General features: G+C 39.8%; 1 protein-coding gene and 1 long non-coding RNA gene across 14 annotated transcripts in view; both read left to right on the top strand.

Moving 5' to 3' along the window:
* Nucleotides 1-4,326: 4,326 nt before the first annotated feature.
* CDKN3 (cyclin dependent kinase inhibitor 3) overlaps nt 4,327-23,090 on the top strand; it is a 28,311-nt gene continuing 9,547 nt past the window's right edge. Inside the window, exons 1-9 of one of the 13 annotated variants that reach the window (XM_069597947.1) lie at nt 4,374-4,499; nt 7,348-7,430; nt 8,630-8,685; nt 9,140-9,184; nt 11,566-11,583; nt 11,701-11,788; nt 15,490-15,521; nt 17,838-17,941; nt 21,495-22,585. In XM_069597947.1, the coding sequence (XP_069454048.1) occupies nt 4,491-4,499; nt 7,348-7,430; nt 8,630-8,685; nt 9,140-9,184; nt 11,566-11,583; nt 11,701-11,788; nt 15,490-15,521; nt 17,838-17,941; nt 21,495-21,581 (522 nt within the window). In that variant the 5' untranslated portion in view covers nt 4,374-4,490 and the 3' untranslated portion in view covers nt 21,582-22,585. Of the gene's footprint in view, nt 4,500-7,347; nt 7,431-8,629; nt 8,686-9,139; nt 9,185-11,565; nt 11,789-15,489; nt 15,522-17,837; nt 17,942-18,432; nt 20,645-21,494; nt 22,586-23,090 lie in introns of those variants that run through there. The other 12 variants (XM_069597948.1, XM_069597939.1, XM_069597950.1 and 9 more) reach the window with 12 other exon arrangements.
* On the top strand, nt 4,590-5,711 carry LOC138444423 (uncharacterized). The gene is made up of 2 exons (XR_011258460.1): nt 4,590-4,676; nt 5,527-5,711. It is a non-coding gene; the product is annotated as an uncharacterized lncRNA (long non-coding RNA).

A 23,090-nucleotide genomic window follows, 5' to 3' on the forward strand; every position in this document is an offset into this window, starting at 1 on the left:
CGTAGACTATATCTCAGGTGGGCAAATATTTTCTATAAAGGACCAGAGGGTAAATATTTTAGGCTTTTCAGGCCATTCAGTTCCTGTAGCAACTACTCAACTTTACCATAGTAGTGCAAAAGTAGCCATGGACAATACTTAAAACAATGAGCGTGTCTGTGTTTTAATAAAACTTTATTTATAAAAACAGCCCTGTGAGATTTGGTCCATGGGCTATAGTCTACAGACCCTGGACTAGAAAAAAGGGAAAAACAGAAAACCCTACATCACAGAAGTGAGATGTGTTTGGGTCAAGAGAAACCCTAGACTGGCTCTGCTGGTGAAAAGAACAAACAGAAATTGAAACACTTCCAGTTTACTTCAGCCCTTCAGTAGGTAGCCCTCTTCCTACCATGGGACTGGAGCTCATCCTCTCCTCTTGCAGAATCAGCAAGAGCTAGAACAGATTGAGACTATGTTCATATCCAGCAGAGGCCACACGTGGCAGAATTTGCATGTCGCTTCATGATCAAAAGGACTGGGGTTTCACTAATTCCACGACCCAGACAATCATGATGATGTGATCACTAATCTAGAGCCAGACATCTTGGAAAGTGAAGTCAAGTGGGCCTTAGAAAGCATCACTACGAACAAAGCTAGTGGAGGTGATGGAATTCCAATTGAGTTGTTTCAAATCCTGAAAGATGATGCTGTGAAAGTGCTGACCTCAATATGCCAGCAAATTTGGAAAACTCAGCAGTGGCCACAGGACTAGAAAAGGTCAGTTTTCATTCCAATCCCAAAGAAAGGCAATGCAAAAGAATGCTCAAACCACCACACAATTGCACTCACCTCACATGCTAGTAAAGTAATGCTCAAAATTCTCCAAGCCAGGCTTCAGCAATATGTGAACCATGAACTTCCTGATGTTCAAGCTGGTTTTAGAAAAGGCAGAGGAACCAGAGATCAAATTGCCAATATCCGCTGGATCATGGAAAAAACAAGAGAGTTCCAGTAAAACATCTATTTCTGTTTTACTGACTATGCCAAAGCCTTTGACTGTGTGGATCACAATAAACTATGGAAAATTCTGAAAGAGATGGGAATACCAGACCACCTGACCTGCTTCTTGAGAAATCTGTATGCAGGTCAGGAAGCAACAGTTAGAACTGGACATGGAACAACAGACTGGTTCCAAATAGGAAAAGGAGTACGTCAAGGCCATATATTGTCACCCTGCTTATTTAACTTCTATGCAGAGTACATCATGAGAAACGCTGGACTGGAAGAAACACAAGCTGGAATTAAGATTGCCAGGAGAAATATCAATCACCTCAGATATGCAGATGACACCACCCTTATGGCAGAAAGTGAAGAGGAACTAAAAAGCCTCTTGATGAAAGTGAAAGAGGAGAGTGAAAAAGTTGGCCTAAAGCTCAACATTCAGAAAATGAAGATCATGGCATCCGGTCCCATCACTTCATGGGAAATAGATGGGGAAACAGTGGAAACAGTGTCAGACTTTATTTTTCTGGGCTCCAAAATCACTGCAGATGGTGATTGCAGCCATGAAATTAAAAGACGCTTACTCCTTGGAAGGAAAGTTATGACCAACCTAGATAGCATATTCAAAAGCAGAGACATTACTTTGCCGACTAAGGTCCGTCTAGTCAAGGCTATGGTTTTTCCTGTGGTCATGTATGGATGTGAGAGTTGGACTGTGAAGAAGGCTGAGCGCCAAAGAATTGATGCTTTTGAACTGTGGTGTTGGAGAAGACTCTTGAGAGTCCCTTGGACTGCAAGGAGATCCAACCAGTCCATTCTGAAGATCAACCCTGGGATTTCTTTGGAAGGAATGATGCTAAAGCTGAAGCTCCAGTACTTTGGCCACCTCATGAGAAGAGTTGACTCATTGGAAAAGACTCTGAAGCTGGGAGGGATTGGGGGCAGGAGGAGAAGGGGATGACTGAGGATGAGATGGCTGGATGGCATCATGGACTCGATGGACATGAGTCTGAGTGAACTCCGGGAGATGGTGATGGAGAGGGAGGCCTGGCGTGCTGTGATTCATGGGGTCGCAAAGAGTCAGACATGACTGAGCGACTGAACTGAACTGAAGGGTATGGGAGGGGTGGATAAGTTCTGAGAAATGTCTGATGTTGAAGATTAAAGAGATCTGTGGAGACAACACTGGGAGAAGTGGAAAGAAGGTGAGCATTAGGGAATGAAGGAGTCCAAATATCCTGAAGCCCACCCCGAAAGTACCTGAAACCCAGGTCCCAATCTTTCCTTGAACACTCTCAGAATGCTTCAGAAAAGAGGCTCTTAAGCCTCCCACAAGGTTCTGCTTAATTGCCTGCCTCACTCAATCAGCTTCTCCCATACTCGTCTTCTTGCTGTTTTTTGAGCACACCCAACACATTCCCCGGAGAAGGATACGGCACCCCACTCTAGTACTCTTGCCTGGAAAATCCCATGGACGGAGGAGCCTGGTAGGCTGCAGCCCATGGGGTCGCTACGGGTCGGACACAACCGAGCGACTTCACTTTCACTTTGCACTTTCATGCATTGGAGAAGGAAATGGCAACCCACTCCAGTGTTCTTGCTTGGAGAATCCCAGGGACGGGGGAGCCTGGTGGGCTGCCGTCTATGGGGTCGCACAGAGTCGGACACAACTGAAGCGACTTAGCAACAGCAGCAGCAGCAGCAACACATTCCCACCTCAGGGTCTTTGCACCTCCTCACTCTTCAGACAGACTGAAAACTCTCCCTCTAAATATTCATATGGTTCACTCTCTCTCTTCATTTGGGTTTCTCAAGTAACATCTCAAAAATGCCTTCCCTGACTTTTCTATCTAGCATCCTCATCAGACTCCACTTGTTTTTTCTTCATAGCATATACCACAACCTGACAGCCTCCCCCAATAGCATGTGAGCCCCCATAACATCAAGGACTTTATTTAGTTCACTCAAGTATTCTTTGTACCTTGAATAGGACCTGGGTGCCCAATAAATATTTACTGAATAAATGAATGACTCAAGTTCAACCTATTTGTGATGGGTAATTTTATGTGTTAACTTGGATAGGTTATTGTGCCTAAATAGCTGCTCAAAATGTATTCAAGACGTTTCTGTGATGGCGTTTTTGGATGAGGTTAACATTTAAATTGGTGACCTTTGAGGAAAGCAGATTCTGCTCTACAGTGTTGACGATCCTCATCCAATCAACTGAAAGTCTGAACAAGAAGGTAAGTAAACATTTTGCAGCAAATGGGCTTTGGCCTTCATCTGCAGCATCAGCTAGTCCTGGTTCTGCAGCAGACTGCCTCTGAACTACAACCACAACGTTTTCCCTAGTCTCCATCCCCCCTAGCATCTCCCATCAGCTTTTTGACTTGCCAAGCCTCCACAGTTGTGAGAGCCAATTCCTTAATATAAATCTCTTTATATCCTATCCCCCCTCCCTGGAGAACCCTAATACAGTCTCTAAGTCCAACTGTGCTACCTTTTTTACTAAAGAATTCTTCTCAATAGCTCTCTTCCCACTGGTTTCCATAAGATGAGTCAGGCCGCTGAAAGTTCTGCATATTTTTGTCAGATCTGCCGGTAATACTGCTCCAGGAAGAAGGTCTTCTTCCTCAGAGCCAACTAAATGGACACTGGAGAATGGGAGAGAGAATAATCGAACATATTTTTAAAAAAATTAGAGCCAATTATTTAGAAAAACTGACAAACCATCTGGAGACTTTTAGTCTCCCCTTCATAACATACTACTTCATTCATATTTCATGAACAGGAAGGTTGATCTACATCTTAACCTGTCTATATCCCGGAATGCTAAGGAACATAAAATATCAAACATACAAAGTATGTTTATATTCTGGGTTTGGGCAATTTCCGCAGTATTTGTAGGACTGCTGCTGCTGCTAAGTCGCTTCAGTCGTGTCCGACCTTGTGCGACCCCATAGACGAGACATACCATAATTATAAAGTCTATAGGATGTGGTGTGTTTTCACAAGGTGCCTCAGGCCAATGCTCCCCACCATGCCCTTAGAAAATAAGTTTTTAAAAAATTAAGAAAACAAAATTCCGTACTCGGTACCACCTTAGAACTTTACCAAGAAGCCTCCCTTTCCAACATCTTCACTGCGCCTGGGCTGCCTTTAAACGATATCGCTCCGCCCCTTTCCCAGCCCCCTCTACGCTTCCAACCGGCGGGAGGAGAGAGCCCTCCCAGCCAATCAACGCTCAGCAGGGCTCTCCTCCCGCGCGTCTTTCAAAGGCCTCCTACGAACCAATGAGCGGTTAGAGGCCGAGCCAGGGCGCCCGGGGGCAGAGTAAGAAACAGGAAGTGCGGGTCCGATTGGTTTCAAGAAGACGCCTCGCCCCACCTCACAGAAGGATGTACCAATGAGCTGAGTAGAAGGGCTGCCTCGGCTCGGGGCGGAGGCTGAGATACCGGTGCTGCCTAAGGGAGGTGGTGGCCGATCAGGACGTGGGGTGGCCCGCAATGAAGCCGGTGAGTGGGGCCGGGGATTGGAGGAACGGAGCCGCAGGAATGGGAGCGGTCCTGGGGCCAGTTCTTGAGCCTGGTGACAGCCCGGGCCTGGCTGCCGCACAAGTCTCTCAGTAACTGTCCAGGCTAGGGGAGGCGGCGCTATCCCCGGACCTGCGAGGATGACAGCAAAGGAACAGGGTAGGTGGCTGGCCAGGGGAAGACGGACATTCGCTACGCGCCTGTTGAGGGCTGTGAGCTGTCGCATACAGGGTCTCCTAAGCCTCGGCGACAGCCCTGCCAGAAAGGGCTGAGTCCCATTTTAAGAAGGAAACTGAGGCGTAGAGAGCTTGTGTCTCCGTGCATCATTCAGCCTGATACCCCAGTTCCAAAGCCTATCCCAGGCTGCCTGGGCCCCCTGAGAAGCAGTCCTCACCGCTGACGGGGAAAACTTTATGAAAGATGATTAACAAACCCCGCTTGTGGGTGTGTCACGACTGTCACCATGCCACTGGGCCACCAAGCACTGCTTCCCTTTCCCTGGCGTTCAGAATCTCTGGGCCCAAGGAAGCAGAAACGTCCCGCTCTGTTAGGATTTGTAAACCTGGGTGGGAAAGCCTGAGTGAAGGGGCCACACAAATTGAAACTCAAATCACCAAAACTGCCTTAAAGAGAAAGAAAGAAAAAGCAGGCTTAAGGACCAGAAATACCACCTGACTCACATCACCTACCACCATGGTTGACAACCCCCTGAAGGGTCTTCCTTTGCGGTGACTTGACAATAACAATACAGATAGATCCAAAGCACCTCAAATCCACAGCCTAAATTGACTCTGTAATGTGATCTTGTAGTAACAAACAAGACCATTACAGAATATAGCTTCAGAGCTAGAAAAGACATTAAGCAGTTATACTTGCTAATCCCTGTGTTTCAACGTGGAGGGACATCAGCTGTCACTTGTCCCCAGGAGGGGGAGAGTGAATGATCTGATTCCTGTTTGGGAGGAGCTGAACTCAAGGAACTCATTCTTTCCTTCCCTTCTCTTCACAGAGAGTACTTTCTAGGGTGCTGTCTGCCACAGGGTGGGGGAGGGGAGCTGAATTGTCCATCACTGCTGGTGCCTGAGTGGATAAGTCCAATTCTGAAGTGAAGAATTGACAAGCCCATTTGACCTCAGCTTTAAAGCCGCATCCTCCATCCGACCCTCCATAATAAAACTGACATATTGATCTCCATACCTCTCCAGTGTCTCATCCCTCAATTGGCTCCAACTAGGAAGTAGAAGAAAGGTGTCTTTTTTTTATTGGTCTTATAACACAAATCTTCCATGTAGAAATTCTTCTCACACGATTGAGTTTTGACTTCTTAGATTAGCACACAAAGTCCATCTCAATCTCTCTAGCTCGGTCATTCACAAAGTTAGGGGCAAGTTGTTATCAAACTACTAGGCTGTATGGGGGTTATCTTTAGAGAAATGAGAAAGCTACTTCTTTAGCTTCCTCTCCTCTGCTCTGATGTCACAATTCCTGAATACAGCTGGCCCTCAGTATCCACAGATGCAGAGGAACAACTGTACCATTTTGGTTTTTTTGTAAGGGACTTGACCATCAAGGAGAGTTATGACCAACCTAGATAGCATATTAAAAAGCAGAGACATTACTTTGCCAACAAAGGTCCGTCTAGTCAAGGCTATGGTTTTTCCTGTGGTCATGTATGGATGTGAGAGTTCGACTGTGAAGAAAGCTGAGCACCGAAGAATTGATCTTTTGAACTGTGGTGTTGGAGAAGACTCTTGAGAGTCCCTTGGACTGCGAGGAGATCCAACCAGTCCATCCTAAAGGAGATCAGTCCTGGGTGTTCTTTGGAAGGACTGATGCTAAAGCTGAAACTCCAGTACTCTGGCCACCTCATGCGAAGAGTTGACTCATTGGAAAAGACTCTGATGCTGGGAGGGATTGGGGGCAGGAGAAAAAGGGGACGACAGAGGATGAGATGGCGGGATGGCATCACCGACTCAATGGACACGAGTTTGAGTAGACTCCAGGAGTTGGTGATGGACAGGGAGGCCTGGTGTGCTATGATTCATGGGGTTGCAAAGAGTCGGACACGACTGAGCGACTGAACTGAACTGACCATCAGGGGATTTTGGAACCCACAGAGTGTGTATGGGTGAGGGGGGTTGCTCCTGGAACCAACCAGTCCCCACTCGGATGCTGAGGGACTATACTGTACACAAGCATATGTGGTTTTAGTGTTTTGTCTTAATTGCCTTAACTTCTCCATCAGCCTGAAAACCTCCTGCTCTTCCATCAAAATCCAACTAATGGATCTCTCCTATGTGAAGCTTTCTCTAACTCCCTAAGCAGTCACTACCTTCTCTGCTCTGAAGGTCATAGTTTATGCTTCCATTTTAGCACTTCTAACTTTTTTGAATCTATGTACACATTGTCTCGCCAACTATACTGAAGGCAGGCTATTTAGTTTATGGATCTTTGCATCTCCAAAGCTTGGCAAATGAAAGTGTCCAAGAAGTGTTTGTGAAAAATAAATATCCTCACTTTATAGTTTTGGAAAACTGAGATCCAGTAGAAACTGAGATCACTTGTCTGAGCTTATACAGTAAGTGGCAGAGTCAAGACCAGACAACAGGCTTCTTGGTTCCCACTGTAACACTCTTTCCACTGCATAGTCCTGTAATTATTAATAGGATGGTAAACAGCAATAGTTTATTATTGATATTACTGATCTCTGATATTCCAGGTTGAATAAATTGCAAATATGCCTCAGTGTGTGTTTAAGCAAGGCTCAGTTTTGCTAAAACTATATGCAAATACTCTTACAGCTATTTAACATAATTGATTTCTTTTGAAGCCTAGTTCAATGCAAACAAGTGAGTTTGACTCATCAGATGAAGAGCCTATTGAAGATGAACAGACTCCAATTCAGATATCATGGTATGTTAACATTTCTGAGAGTTAATGAGCTAAAATATTTGAGGTGTACATCATAATCTTTGTATAATTTAGTCTATATATTGTAAATGATTTTCTTCTGATGATTATATAATTCTTTTTATATCTATGACAGAATAAGATTTTTTGGAAGGGGGGAGGTGGGAGTGGTAGGAGTTCCTTCCTTATTCATTGAGAAAACCATAATAGAAATGAGTTAAGATTGCAATGACCTCCCATTTAGTACCAAAACCTTCTTATTCTTTCATGGCAAAGGAATAGTGTATGAAATATAGAATGAGATATTCTATGTCATCCTTTATTCAAATCCTAGTACTTGCCACAGTGAGATACAATAACAAAGCAAATGTTTTTATAGAAAATCAGCTTCTAAATCTTAGCAGTGACTTACATCAGATTCTCTACAACCAGCAATCAAATGCTTCCTCTTATCCTTGTAAAGGTAATAATCTCTCTCTTTAATCAAGAGGGAAAAAGTGTTGGCCCTATAGTTATTTTATTCTGCCATCAAATAGCAATTACTTTTCATTTCCCTTTCTAAACCCCATTTAGACTCAAAAACTTATCTAATTTTCAGTCAGGTAGTATTTGTATGATACCCCCTCTTTTCCTCTAAACTCATCTCTTTTGCAGACAAGGTAAGCCTCTGCCTCCTTGGTCCCTGAGTACTGCAAACTGGGAACAGGATTTATTAAAATTATTTCATTTTAACCAAAATCCATTACACAAAGAATAGGTGGCCTGTGGTTTTTATTCTATGAAATTGTATCTGTTTAAGGAAGTCCTATACAGAAATCTGGAGATGAAATTGTCAAAATGCTCATTTTCAGCTTATTACCTAAGGTTACTAATACAAAATATCTCAGTAACATACTGCAGGATAATTTAAGTACACTTTATACTAGCTGTAGGTAATCTTGGCATTACTATGTTTAAGTTAGTTTAAATAAGTTTGCCACTTTTAAGACTTAAATTCTACAAAGCAAATGATAAGTCCCTATTTTAAAACTCCTAGTCTTTCCAAGCCTTTTTATGGCAAACACATTGATACTTAACTGAATTTTTGTTTTGTGACTGCTATAAAACTTTAAAACACCTTTGTTTGGGGCCCAGCACACATGTTTGTGTAAATGTCCATCTATGACTTTAAACTGAACTTGATTAAGTTTTCTTCCTTTCAGGCTACCCCTGTCACGAGTGAATTGTTCTCAGTTTCTTGGTTTATGTGCTCTTCCAGGTAGGTGACACTACTCATCTATTAGAAATAATTTTTGTGTCAGCTAGCACATCATTCTCTGTACTGAGGAGTAAGAGAATTTCACAGACTGTCAGCATAGGAACTCAGTTCTGGAAACCCTGTTGGTGGGCTTTTGATAAAGGAACATATGTCTCTTCTTCAGCCCTCCAACCCCACATTCACAGGTCTACATTTCTGATTTACCTATCTTAAATGTAACATGGGAGTACAACGTGAGTCTAAAGACTACAGCCAGGTTCTTGTTACAGAAGTCTGAATCCCTGGAATTATATTCCTAAGAATATAAGAAATTGAAATTCACATTCCAAATGGAATTGGTGCGTATAAATGATCATGTGTAATGATTTTCTACAGTAGCTATATATGTGTTTAAATATATTTGTTATTTATGGTCAAAAACTGACTCTTTGACTTGCCTTGTCATTACTTACAGGTTGCAAATTTAAAGATGTTAGAAGAAATATCCAAAAAGATACAGGTAGGTGTAATATGAGAAAACCATCTTAACAGGTTTTTAAAAAATAATACTGAAAATCTCCTTGTCATAAAGAACAAACTGTAGTCTCTTCTGAATTTTCACAGAAATGTTCAGTATTTCATTAAGTTTCAAACTATAGACTTATTCTAATATATGAAGATGTATTTGTGAAGAGCAAAGAGAACTATCATGTACTAAACATGGTGCTGTTTTTCACTAATTGTTGTCATTTTGTGCATATAAACTGTTTTTGAGGTTAGAATGTATAAGTTGGAGGGAGAAAAGTAATGTAATAGAAAACTGGAATTGCAATGCCTAGAACTTTGAACATACTGTTCTTTGCAGACTTCACTGTATTGGAAATTAAGCCTGAGTTGGGAACCCAGAGGTAGTATTGAAATTGTCTATCCCAGACAGAAAATTTATAGAACCAGGGTATAGGTAGAAAAGATGGAATAGGATGTGATCTCCACATGCCCAAAGATATTCATAGCCTGAAGTTTAATAATCCTACAAATACACTGATAATCTACCCTGATTTGGCATTTATAAATTGCATGATACTAACAAATTTAGATTTTAAAAATATCTTTTTCTGGTTGACCTGGAATATCTCAAGCTTACTTGACCTACCAATGTCCTTATAATAAACCAAAGCAAAAATGTATATATTGTTTGATTCTGATTACTATAGATTTTATAAATCTCAAAGTCCTTTCCTTGTTATCCTAGAATATCAATTTGCTAATATACTTTCTTTAATTTACCTCCCAAAAAAGACTTAAAAGACTAATAGATTAGTTGACCCTTGCAGTATTTGTAAAGATTTTCTGCTTTAGAGATACCCACCTTGGTAGGCAATTTCCATTTGGAGAACAATCATTTATGTCATGAGCAAAATAACATTTAAATCATTGGTTCAAGAAATAATCTTGCACACTCTGGAAAGCCCTATTCATTTAGTCTCTTCTGTGAAAGGTGTTTCCAGTTTTTTTACCAAAATTTTTTTCTTCCAATGAAATCAATGGAATCCAACATACAAAACAGATAACAGTGTTTGAAGGGGGGAGATGTAGACTCTCCTAGCAGCACTTCCTGTGTCCTTCCTCAGAGTCCTTTCTGGGAAAGTTGAAATCTACTAATCCAAAGTAAATAATAGAAATTATTTAATGTGTACATGAGGCAAATAGGAAATTATCTACTCTCCTAAAAATGGTTAAGTATGTCAACTACATGTTAAACCCTTTCACAAGTACAAAAGCATAATAATATTATCTAGAACAGCTGTCCTTAGAAACATCCTGGGAACCACAAATAGAAGCCATATATGCACTTTGACATTATCTAGGGGCCACGTTAAAAAAGTAAAAACAGGTAAAGTTAACTCATTTCAGTGGGTTTTAAGTATAAAACAAATTATTAATGAGATAGGGGTGTTTTTGTTCTGTACTTGGTCTTTGAAATCATATATGTATTTTACATTTACAATACATCTCAAATGGACTAGCCATAATTCAAGTACAGGTTTAGCATTTCATGATAAAAGTACTTTGTACTTAAAATAGCTAAATGTCCTTGGATTTGGTTGGCGGGGAGAGAAAAAGAGGAATCAGATGAGCCAGAATTATTCATTATGAACCAAATGCTCTGTGGTGAATATTGCCACGAGGAAGCTCCAGTAAATAGAATGACGTGTAGCTTGGTTGCTACACGTTGCTGTTCAGAATGACTGTTGCTTGGTTCATATCATTACCCTGAAACTCACTAGGTCATATAATTTTCATACAGCTAATGCTTTTATTTCCTTGAAACCCTAGTTCATAAAATTAAATGCATAATTGTGTGGTACAGTGCAAATATAAGAGAGAATACAAGAGCTCAGGCACCATGGCTATGCTGGAGATTTTATATACAATGCTTAGGGTGAAACAAAATAGTTTTAAACAGAGCAAACAAGGTTGATTTGGTGAGAAGAAAACAGGGAAAATGTGCTCTCATTCCTTCCTATTTTGAAATATTAGACGTTTTAAAATTTAAAGCAGTATTTATTATAAAAATTATTTTTCAAAGCAGCAATACAATTGACATTTCAAAATCCAATAAAGGTATTTTGACTTATAAAGTCAGATCTCATTTTAATCATGTTTTGGTTCAGATGTTTCTAATTCCTATTTGTGTATAGTTACTTTTTACCCTAGTTTGAAGACAGATCATCATTGTTTTAGGTTATCAATAAGCACTTCAAAGTTAACAGGTTATCATTTGTTATTTACTTAATTTGTTCAGCTTAAGGGACTTAACTTCATATTTTCCCTCCTGACTGTATTTAAATTTATAATGTTTTGTCCATGTGTGTCCTGTGTATCTCGGTCTATTGGCAGAAGAACTAAAGAGCTATGGTATACAAGACATATTTGTTTTCTGCACCAGAGGGGAACTATCAAAATATAGAGTTCCAAACCTTTTGGATCTCTACCATCAGTATGGAATTATCACTCATCACCATCCAATTCCAGATGGAGGGACTCCTGACATCACCAGCTGCTGTGAAATTATGGAGGAGCTTGAAGTTTGCCTTAAAAATAACCGAAAAACCTTAATACAGTACGTTCTCCTTTTCTCCATATAATACGTGAGAAATGTCCCAGTCAAAAATGATTTGTCAAATTATTGCATCTGTATGCACTTATTACCTACCTTATATTTCATTGCAAAGATTTAAAGGAGGTAACACTTGAAAAGTCCTGTACAATGCCTGGCACAGAACAAGCACTCAGATATTTGCCATGATGATTTTTGAAGAGTAAGGACAATGAATGAGTAGATTGGGAAATTTTTAGACTAGGGTAACAGGCTTTTTTTTTTTTTTTTCTTTTCCTTTTGCCTTAGACCTTTACTCAATTTGGGGATACTATCCTTCCCAAAAAGGTCAAGGTGTCATTCTTGTTATATAACAACACCTTAACTATCAGTCGACCTTTCAGTTACTTTTTTCCAACAGCAAGAAAGTCAATTTTTTAAAACATTAGCAGCAAAGGAATCATCCCTAACCCATGAGCAATCCTAAAAACAGGACTTGAAAATTTTATTTGATGATATGAATTTGCTACCTGAAAGAAAGAGAAAAGAGACTCGCAATTTTTGTCAGTGGTTGTACATAAGCTACTGGTATCAAAGTTTAAAATAAAACAAAATGAATTAAGGGAGAAAAAAGGGAGAGAAGAAAAAAGCTTCAAGAAAGGAAGAGAGAGACAATCAGCAGTAGACAGTAATACTGCAAAGACTCAAAGTGGTGTCATGGAAAGTAACGTAGTTATGCCAGAGGTGAGCCCCACAAAGCAGAGGGGAACCAGCTACAGAGAGAAAACTAGTCCTTCTTTGTGATTGCATTTTTTTTTTTCTTTTTTGATATCTTAGTCTGTGTAATCCTTTCTGGAGCCACACAGGACATTAAGTAGTGCGATACCTCAAAAGCTCTAAGGTCACTACTATGGGCTAGAAAGTATATAAACTATACCAAATAACATAGTCTCAGGGCACCTATTTAAAGAGCAAGCCCAGCCAGCTTCTCTTGCCTTAGATCAAGAGTTCTGGGGCTTCACACCAATAGTTTATGTTTTTAAAAACAAACCAACCTAGTACAGAGGTCTTTGGGAACACACATCTGTTTATCACCAAACTAAATCCTGATGTAGAGAACTGTAAAGGAGGGGAGAAAGAACTAGAAGTCATTTTATATTCTAGTTTCCAAACTTACTCTATAGAAAAACATCACCTCTCATCTAGTACTAATTGTAGAAACACAATTTTAGAATAAATACAGTTATCTATGATAAATTTGCTGATAAGTCTAAGTAAAATAGCATTAGATACATGGAGTTGGTGAAAAAATAATTTACAATTTTGGGACCCATTTTTGAAACAAATTCTGTGATTTTTTTTCCCCCAAAATCTTTGAAAGTTTCTGCCAAAAGATTACTAGAAATCAAACTAGCTCAATTTAGAGAAGCTTAACAAATTCTACTCTAGCAGGTTCCAGCAAAGCAAATGCTCTGATGTTTGAACACAAACAGGATGGAAAAGTGAATGGGCTGTCTTGCTTATGTCGAATGCTTCGGGCTCCCATAAAATAAAGCATCTGATGACTAGAAATTTTCATTATCCTAGACTTTTCAAAAGTGTCCCTACAGTGACTAATGTTTGTTCAGACAAAGAAGATTTTCTATTCATTCTCCCATCCTTGAGTGCTGACATTGCTAGACAGCTCTGGAGTTTATTCCTCAGAAACAGCATCCGGTAAACTTTTTTTCCTGTTCTGTTTTCTATCTGTGCTGCCTGACTGCTGTCCTGGGGCTTCTTGCTCCTTTGTAAAGCCTGGGTAGATCCCTTCCTGCCTTGTTCCTACCTTCTGGTAGTGGCCGGCAATCCTTGGCATATCCTGGCTTGTAATTGCATCACTCTACTCCCTGCCTCTGTCATCACTTGACAGAGCATGTCTGTGTTTTCATATGGAGTTTCCTCTTAGAGGGACACCACTCAGAGTGGATTGGGCTTCCTTGGTGACTCAGACAGTAAAGAATCCACCTGCAATACAGGACACCCAAGGTTCAATCGTTGGGTCAGGAAGATCCCCTGGAGAAGGGAACAGCAACCCACTCCAGTATTCTTGCCTGGAGAATTCCATAGACAGAGGAGCCTGCCAGGCTACAGACCATGGGGTCACAAAAAGTCAGACACGACTGAGCGACTAACAAAAATGTTAGGTCACGTTCATCGTACCAGGGATTAGGTACATATCTTTTCAGGGACACAGTTCAACCCAGTGTATGAAGCATTGTATACGAAATATTATGAATACAAAGCACACACTCTGAGATGCAGTTCCACCCTCAAAGAAACCACAGCTAATGACGCTATCACAAAAGTGTAATAATACTCAAACAGATGTATATGCCACAGAACACAGGATGGCAGTAGTTTCTGTGGGGGGACAGAGGCACTTCAGAAGTTGAAATTTGAGCTAGATTTTGAAGGATAAGTAGGAATCAACCAAACAGAGGAGGAAAGATAAAGGCAGCAAGAGATATAAGTGGTACATTTTAATCTTACAGAAAGCCACTGAAATAGTCTCTTTCTGTCGGTATACAGTAGAGCCTCATCTCTGAAACAGGCCTATAGCCAGGACACTGTAAAAAGCAAGTTCATCAGTTGCCCAGGGGTCAGTACCTGTTTGATCCCCTGTCTCACATCCTGTCACAAGACACCTATCTACAGTTCTGTCTATGTATACACCACTGCAACTGATGTACTTGATGAGTTGCCAGCACCTAAATGGAATCAGTACACTCTCTTAGAAAAGTCAGGAAGTGTCTAATAGACTTTTTTAGGATCTTTGAAACTGATTAAAGTGAATGTTTTCATTGCTTTAAGAATTGATCCTCATTTTCCTAGAAAATCCAGTTATATAGAACTGCTCATTTCTTCACAATGCTACATAATAACAGCTAATGTTCATTTATTTCTTACTCTGTGCCAAGCTCTGTTATAAGCTTTACAAATGTTACCCATTCAATCCTCACTATGACATAGATACTGTTGCTGCCCCCATCATACAGGTGAAAAGCCTGAGGCCCAGAGAGGTTAAATAACTTAGGCTGACACATCTAATAAGTGACAAGTCATGATTCTCAGCCCCAGGCCGTGGGGCTCCAGAGCCCAAGCTCTAAACCTACAGGATACACTACCTCTGTACTGTTATTACATGACTGAAGAGTTATTTATATGGATTTGTCTCACAACTACTAAGGTTTTATTTAGAGAAAAATAAAGAGGCAGTTGGTAAAACTAGTCTGATTTCTATCAATTTAGTAACACGTTACACTCCTCAGATGTTGAAAGTGAAGGTGGCTCATGACTCCGTGACCCCATGGAATTCTCTAGGCCAGAATACTCGAGTGGATAGCTGTTCCCTTCTCCAGGTGATCTTCTCAACCCAGGGATCAAACCCAGGTCTTCCACACTGCAGGCGGATTCTTTACCAGCTGAACTACCAGATGTTGCAAAAGGTCAATAAAAAGGTCTTGCTTTCCTTGGCCCTTTGAGGTATACAGAATACCTCCCAGCAAATACATAAGCATACTTTGCTCTTGACTGATTCATTCCAAGATACTTATTAATCTCCGTGGGTGCAAGGCACTGTGCTAGGCATTAGACTAGAAATAGAAGGCAGAAAGAACAAGTCTCTGGTTATAATTGTTGGGATGGAATAAAAATATACAAACTTCAAAACTGTATTTCCCTTTCAGCTGTTATGGAGGACTTGGGAGATCTTGTCTTGGTAAGAAATGTATTTCCATTATTCAGTTTTTGTTTTTTACCTCAAAGCAGGAAAACTCATTTTTCTGGGCCATATGCTCACTTTGTATGAAAGTCAGACAAAACATAATATATGTCTACTAAGACCCAAAGGATTACTTAAGGCCCTACATTTAGTGTTCCTTAGAAATCTTGGGTGAGAGTGGAGTGGGAGGTGTTTTCAGCATTGTTTTAGAGGATTCTGGAAAACAATTTTTATGTCTTAGCACCTGCCTTCTTATGTTTTATTTTCTACTATCTTCCCTATGCAGGTATTATGATACAGTAACTTCTAAATATCCATGGGTAACATGGCATAAAAACCTTAGTTAATATGTTAACAAGTATGTTGGAAAAACAGTTAATGAAATAACACAGTGGGAGTAACAATTATTCCTTTTAGTGTTGGACAGTATCAAAATTACAAACTTTTGTGTAAAGATACTATCAGGATGAAAGTCAACCCACAGAATGGGAGAAAATATTTGCAAACCATGTATCTGATAAGGGACTTACCTAGACTACATAAAGAACTCCTCAGTTCAGTTCAGTTCAGTCGCTCAGTCGTGTCCGACTCTTTGCGACCCCATGAGTCCTACGACTCAATAAAAAGACAGACACCACAGTTAAAAACTGGGCAAAGGATATGAGCAGACATTTCTCCAAACAAAATACACAAATCACTAATTAGCACACAGAAAAATGCTCAGCGTCTTAGTCATCAGAGAAATGCAAATCAAAACCACAATGAGATACCACCTAACACCCATTAGGATGGCTATTATCCAAAAAATGGAAAGCAAGAGTTGGCAAGGGTGTAGAGCCAACTGGAAACTTATACTCTGCTGCTTGGAATGAAAAATGGTGCAGCTGCTTTGGAAAATAGCCAGGCAGTCCCTCCTCCTCCTTACCCATCGAGTTACTGTCCGACCCAGCAATTTCACTCCTATGTATATAGCCAAAAGAAATGAAAACATGTTCACACAAAACTTACAAACATTTATAGCCATATTATTTATGACAGCCAAAAAATGGAAAAGCCTAAATGTCCACATCAACTGACAAATGGATAAACAAAATGTATAGCCGTACAGTGGAATATTATTCAGCTATAAAAAAGGATTCTCTGTCCATGGGATTCTCCAGGCAAGAATACTGGAGTGGGTTGCCATTTCCTTCTCCTTCACTCACTCACTCAAACCCTTCAGTGTGGTACTTCCTGAAGAGGGAAAGCAGAAGATGCTAATTTTTTATGTAGAATATGACAAAATGAGTGATTCTGACCCTTCCTGTTAGCCGGTGGTCATTATTTTCTAACTTGTCCCCCTCATTATGTGAAATCATGTTTCTAGAATTTGACCATATTTTTGTTTTGCCCTCATACGATGATAATCCTATTTCCCATTATAATGAGTAAATTATCAATTTAGGTATTCATAAACCTATTGGCTGGAGAAGGCGATGGCACCCCACTCCAGTACTCTTGCCTGGAAAATCCCATGGACAGAGGAGCCTGGTAGGCTGCAGTCCATGGGGTTGCAAAGAGTCAGACACGACTGAGCGACTTCACTTTCACTTTTCACTTTCATGCACTGGAGAAGGAAATGACAACCCACTCCAGTGTTCTTGCCTGGAGAATCTCAGGGACGGCGGAGCCTGGTGGGCTGCCATCTATGGGGTCGCACAGAGTCGGACATGACTGAAGTGACTTAGCAGCAGCAGCAGCAGCATAAAAAAGGAATGAAGTACATGCCACCATATGTAAATATCTTGAACACATAATGCTAAGTGAAAGAAGTCAATCACAAAAGACAACATATGATTCCATTTATTTGAAATGTCTAGAACAGGCAAATCCATAAAAACAGAAAGTAGATTAAATGTTGCTTAGGGGAGGGGTAACAGGATGATGAGTGATAGGGGGATGATAACAAAAGGGTACAGGGTTTCTTCCTGAGGTAATGAAAATATTCCGAAACTGTGGCAAGGGCTGCACTAAAATCCACTAAACTATATACTTTCGATGAATGGTGGGATATGAATTTTAACCACTCAATAAAGCAGTTTTAATAAAAAAGAATGAAGCCAGTGTTAAATTTTAATTCAACTGCAGTCATTTAAAATCATAATTTAACTGTCAAAAACACACACTAAAGTCTTAGTTTTTTAATTCATTTCAAACAATTAGAGCAAACTCAGTCTTCTGCACAACAGAAGTCTAAACTAAATATGAATTGTTGTACCCCATCATCAGTTTATAATATACATAATATATGCTTTTTCTCTCATGTTCTATTAGTAGCTGCTTGTCTCCTCCTATACCTGTCTGACACAGTATCACCGCAGCAAGCCATCGACAGCCTGAGGGACCTGAGAGGATCTGGAGCAATACAGACCATAAAAGTAAGAAGGGTGACTGTTCTCATGAGGCTGTGGTTAGGGACGAACTGTCACAGTGCAACACGTCCTCAAAGGGGCCGTGAAAATCCAAAGCATCCTATTATCCATGTATCACCTGTTTTTATTTTGACTTTTTAAATTTACATTTAAATAAGTTCAGCTTTTCCAAACAAAATAATGAAAAATTATCAACTTTCCAGTTTATTCTTCCAGAATTCCTTTTCAGTTTTTGCCCATTCAGTTCTGGGAATGAATTCTGTCACCTGGAAAAATGAGGCAATTTTTACTATAAAATTGGTAGTTTCCTGGGTAGACTTTTGACCTTAAAGTAGCTCATGAAAATCCTCTTATGGTATCATTAAACATTTAGCAAACACAGATGAATGACTAATAGAAAAAAAAAAATGTAAAGTCATTCTAGTTATCCTTTGCTGTGACTAACCAAAGTGACATCTTTCCATTACTTTCTCTTTAAAACCAAAAACACTGAGTAGCAGTGCCCCAAGGATATTACTGATTTGTAGATCTGTAATGCCAACAGAACAATACACCCAACTGAATGCAGAGTTCCAGAAAATAGCAAGGAGAGATAAGAAAGCCTTCTTAAGTAACCAATGAAAAGAAATAGCGGAAAACAATAGAATGGGAAGACTAGAGATCTCTTTAATTGGAGTTACCAAGGGAACATTTCATTCAGAGATGGGCACAATAAAGGACAGAAACGGTATGGACCTAACAGAAGCAAAAGATATTAAGAAGAGGTGGCAAGAATACACAGAACTATACAAAAAAGATAGTAATGACCCAGATAACCACAATGGTGTGCTCACCTAGAACCAGACATCCTGCAGTGTGAAGTCAAATGGATCTTAGGAAGCATTACTATAGACAAAACTAGTGGAGATAATGGAATCCCAGCTGAGCTTTAAAAGATGATGCTGTTATAAACTGCTGCACTTATTATGCCAGCAAATTTTTAAAACTCAGCAGTGGCCACAGGACTGGAAAGGTCGTTTTCATTTCAATCCCAAAGAAAAGCAATGCCAAACAATGTTCACATTACCATACAATTGCACTCATCTTACATGCCAGCAAGCTTTTACTTAAAACCCTTCAAGCTAGGCTTCTGCAGTATGTGAACCCAGAACCTCCAGATGTACAAGCTGGATTTAGAAATGGCAGAGGAACCAGAGATCAAATCTCCAACATACACTGGATCATAGAAAAAGCAAGGGAATTTAAAAAAAACACCATCTGCTTCACTGACAATGCTAAAGCCTTTGTCTGTGGATCACAACAAGCTATGGAAAATTCTTAGAGATGGGAATACCAGGCCACCTTACCTTCCTCCTGAGAACCTGTATGCTGAAAAGAAGCAAGTTAGAACTGGACATGGAACAACAGACTGTTTCCAAATTGGGAAAAGAATACATCAAGGCTGTATATCGTCACCCTGCTTATTTAACTTATATGCAGAGTACATCATGCAAAATGCTGGGCTAGATGAATCACAAACTGGAATCAAGATTGCCAGGAGAAATATCAGCAACCTCAGATATTCAGGTTATACCACTTTAACGGCAGAAAGTGAAAAGAAACTAAAGTCTTTTGATGAAGGTGTAAGAGAGCCTATCACTTCTTGGCAAATAGATGGGGAAAATGTGGAAACAGTGTCAGATTTCATTTTCTTGGGCTCCAAAATCAACGCAGATGGTGACTGCAGTCACGAAATTAAAAGATGCTTGCTCTTTGGAAGAATAGCTATGTCAAACCTAGACACAGAAACTTTGGAAAACTTAGCAGTGACAGGGTTTTAAAAAGCAGAGACATCACTTTGCCAACAAGGGTCTGTATAGTCAAAGCTATGGTTTTTCCAACAGTCAGGAATGGATGTGAGAGTTGGACCATAAAGAAGGCTGAGTGCCAAAGAATTAACACTTTCAAACTGTGGTGCTGGAGAAGACTCTTGAGAGTCCCTTGGACCAGTCAATCCTAAAGGAAATCAACCCTGAATATTCATTGGAAGGGGTGATGCTGAAGCCAACCTTCAGCCACCTGATGAGAAGAGCCGGCTCACTGGAAAAGACGGATGCTGGGAAAAATTGAGGGCAAGAGAAGGGGGTCACAGAGGATGAGATAGTTGAATGGCATCACTGATTCAATGGACATGAGTTTGAGGAAACTCAAGGAGATAGTTATGGACAGAGAAGCATGGCATGCAGCAGTTCATGGGGTTGCAAAGAGTTGGACACGACTTAGCAACAGAACAACAATGCTAACTTGCCTTCCTTTCCCAGTTGCCTGGTCTCAGCTTTAGGACTAAGTCAGAGGAGCAGGTTCTGAAAACAGAAGCTCCCTCTTGTCACCTGTTAAAATCAAATGATGCCTCAAATTTAAGATGTTCCCAAGTGTCTCTTTGACAAGAACAAATTACATGGACAAATATATGTATATGTGTGTGTATATGAGTGTTTTGCATCTTTAGTCTTAAGCCCACATTGATATGGGCTATTTATCACCTCAGCATTCTGGGGCAAACATGGTTTTTCCATCTCTAAGCTGATGTAAGTTAAGTTAGCAGTATGCAAGCCCAACTTCTCAATAGTAGTACAAAATGAGATTTTGGGCAGGGTAAGAATATCCTCTGGGCAGCTGTTAAAAACTCCAAATGAATTAATTAAAGAATCTATTTTGCTTATCTGTTAAGATTAGTAATTTTATTTCAGTATTTTCTATTATGAAAATTGTTCCAAAATGATTTTATCATCACAAAAAGCAGACAACTAAGGCTTCTGTAAATCAAGAAATAGATTTTTCTTGAATATACTGTTAATTGCTGCAGACAGTGCCCTTCCCTGTGGACTTACTCCCCAGGAGAAAATGCATTAGAAATAGAATACCAGACCTGGTTTCGATCCCTGGGTTGGGAAGATCCCCTGGAGAAGGGCACGTACCCACTCCAGTATTCTGGTCTAAAGAATTCCATGGGGTCGCAAAGAGTTGGACACAACTGATCGACTTTCACTTTCACTTCATGTGTTATTTTTAATCTTATTTGCTCCTGCCAGTAAAGAGAGAAACGATTTTACAGACGTAAAATGCTCATCTGTATTTCATGATACCTGCTAATTTTTAGAGATTTTTAAAGCAAGTTTTTCACACTATATATAGCTTTTGTTGTTGTTTAGTCACTAAGTCATGCCCAACTCTTTGCAACCCCATGGACTGTAGCCCTCCAGGCTGCTCTGGCCATGGGATTTCCAAGGCAAGAAAACGAGTGGGTTGCCATGCCCTCCTCCAGGGGATCTTTCTGACCTAGAGATCGACCTCGGGTCTTCTGCATTGTAAGTGGATTCTTTACCACTGAGCCATGAGGGAAGCCCTTTACGTAGCTTCACTGAAAGATAAAACTTCCCCAAGATGTAAATACCTCCTTACCCGAAAGGACGTAGAATCATTTTTACCATTATTTTGATTCCTGATTCCAACTAGTATCATGACTACTCTGGCAATTAGCTTTCTACAATGTATTTCAGTGTATCTTTACTTTTTTCAGCAATATAATTATCTTCATGAGTTCCGGGACAAGCTAGCTGCACACCTTTCATCAAGAAATTCACTATCAAGATCTGTATCTAGATAAAAGAATTTCAAATAGCATATATACATGACCATGTCTGAAATTTGAGTTCTCTAATAGCATTTGTATTGAAACTACTAGTGTTATCAAACTGAATGTAACGAATGTCAATGTACATGTGCAGATATTCCTAAAGCTTTTACTGACAAATTTCATTGTGTCTCTTTCATCTTATAGGAGATAGAAAAACTGTTAATACAATTTTCCTTTTAAAAATACACCAGCTGTTCTGCTGTATTTTACCTAGAGGTAATGCTGAAAAACAGCATATGGGAAAATATATTTTTATTTTTTTACCACATTCTTACCTCATATTATCATTGGTAATTGCTGGGTGGCATATGACATAGTAACACATATGAAAATTGCTACAAGCACCCAGGCTAAAATTATTTAAATGACTCTTACCCTCTATTCCTCTGAAAATTTCCCCCATTGTTTTCTCTGCCTCACAGATAAATAGAATTGTGAATCTGTCACCTCCCTCCCAATGCCAGATCATCCCCAAGTGTTTATCCAGCAGTTGCTGGAATTTTCCAAGATAAGGAATTCATTGGTTCAGACAGCTGCTATTTTTTACAGCATTGTTTTTTTAACCCTAGGAACTACAATGGAATGAATTTAATCTCTTTCACATTTATTTTATAAAGCACTTACCTAAAGCTTAAGTCTCCAGTTTTCTCACTCCTTCACTTTACTCTCTGTTACCTGTGTCTTTGTCTTTAAATTTCACACTGAGCTACTGAAAGCAAGCATTTGCAGGCAAGGATCATACCGTGAGCCAAAGTTACCTGTTTTAAGAGACTGCAGCACTGGAATCCCACGGCTCTCTTGGCTACTGGCAGTCACGAAGGTGACCAACAGAGGAGGCACTTCCACACAAGCAAAGCAGACTTCACCACATCAACTCTTGATTTGTAAATAGTCATATAATTACCAAGTCTTACTGTCTCTCGCCCTTCTTGCCCTGATGAGCTACTAATCTCATTAAAGAATACTTTAAAACATTTACTAGCACTGTTTGGGAACTTCAGATCAGAGATTCAGAATGTACCATAATATAAAAATCAATGTTTTAATACTTTAGAACTTAAGGTTTTTGTTCTAAGACTCTTAAGGAAGATGGGAGAATCACATATCCTTAAGGATTTCCGACCGAAGATAATAAATGCCAAAAGTTGTAACAAGGAAGTTATTTAAGTACAGGCTGCAGTAATAGATTGAGCTTTCTCATGATTTTGTTGTTATAACCAAGTACAATTTAAAATCACTCCATTAAGCTTTAAACAGTCAATGAAATTGACATTACCAAATCTTATTACCAGCTTTCTCTCAATATATAGCTTACTCATGAATATTTAAAAATAGCAGAAAAGATATTAGCATGGACTAATCAAATCCTTTAATCAGTTGAATTTTCAAAGTACACGCATCTCAATTTCCACTGCCAAGTGCTAGTTAAGCCGTCCACAATAAAATGCTTGACTATTTTACTAAGTATAAGGAAAAACA

The sequence above is a fragment of the Ovis canadensis genome, chromosome 7 (genome assembly GCF_042477335.2).
Source record: "Ovis canadensis isolate MfBH-ARS-UI-01 breed Bighorn chromosome 7, ARS-UI_OviCan_v2, whole genome shotgun sequence".
In the NCBI taxonomy this organism is placed as follows: Eukaryota; Metazoa; Chordata; class Mammalia; order Artiodactyla; family Bovidae; genus Ovis; species Ovis canadensis.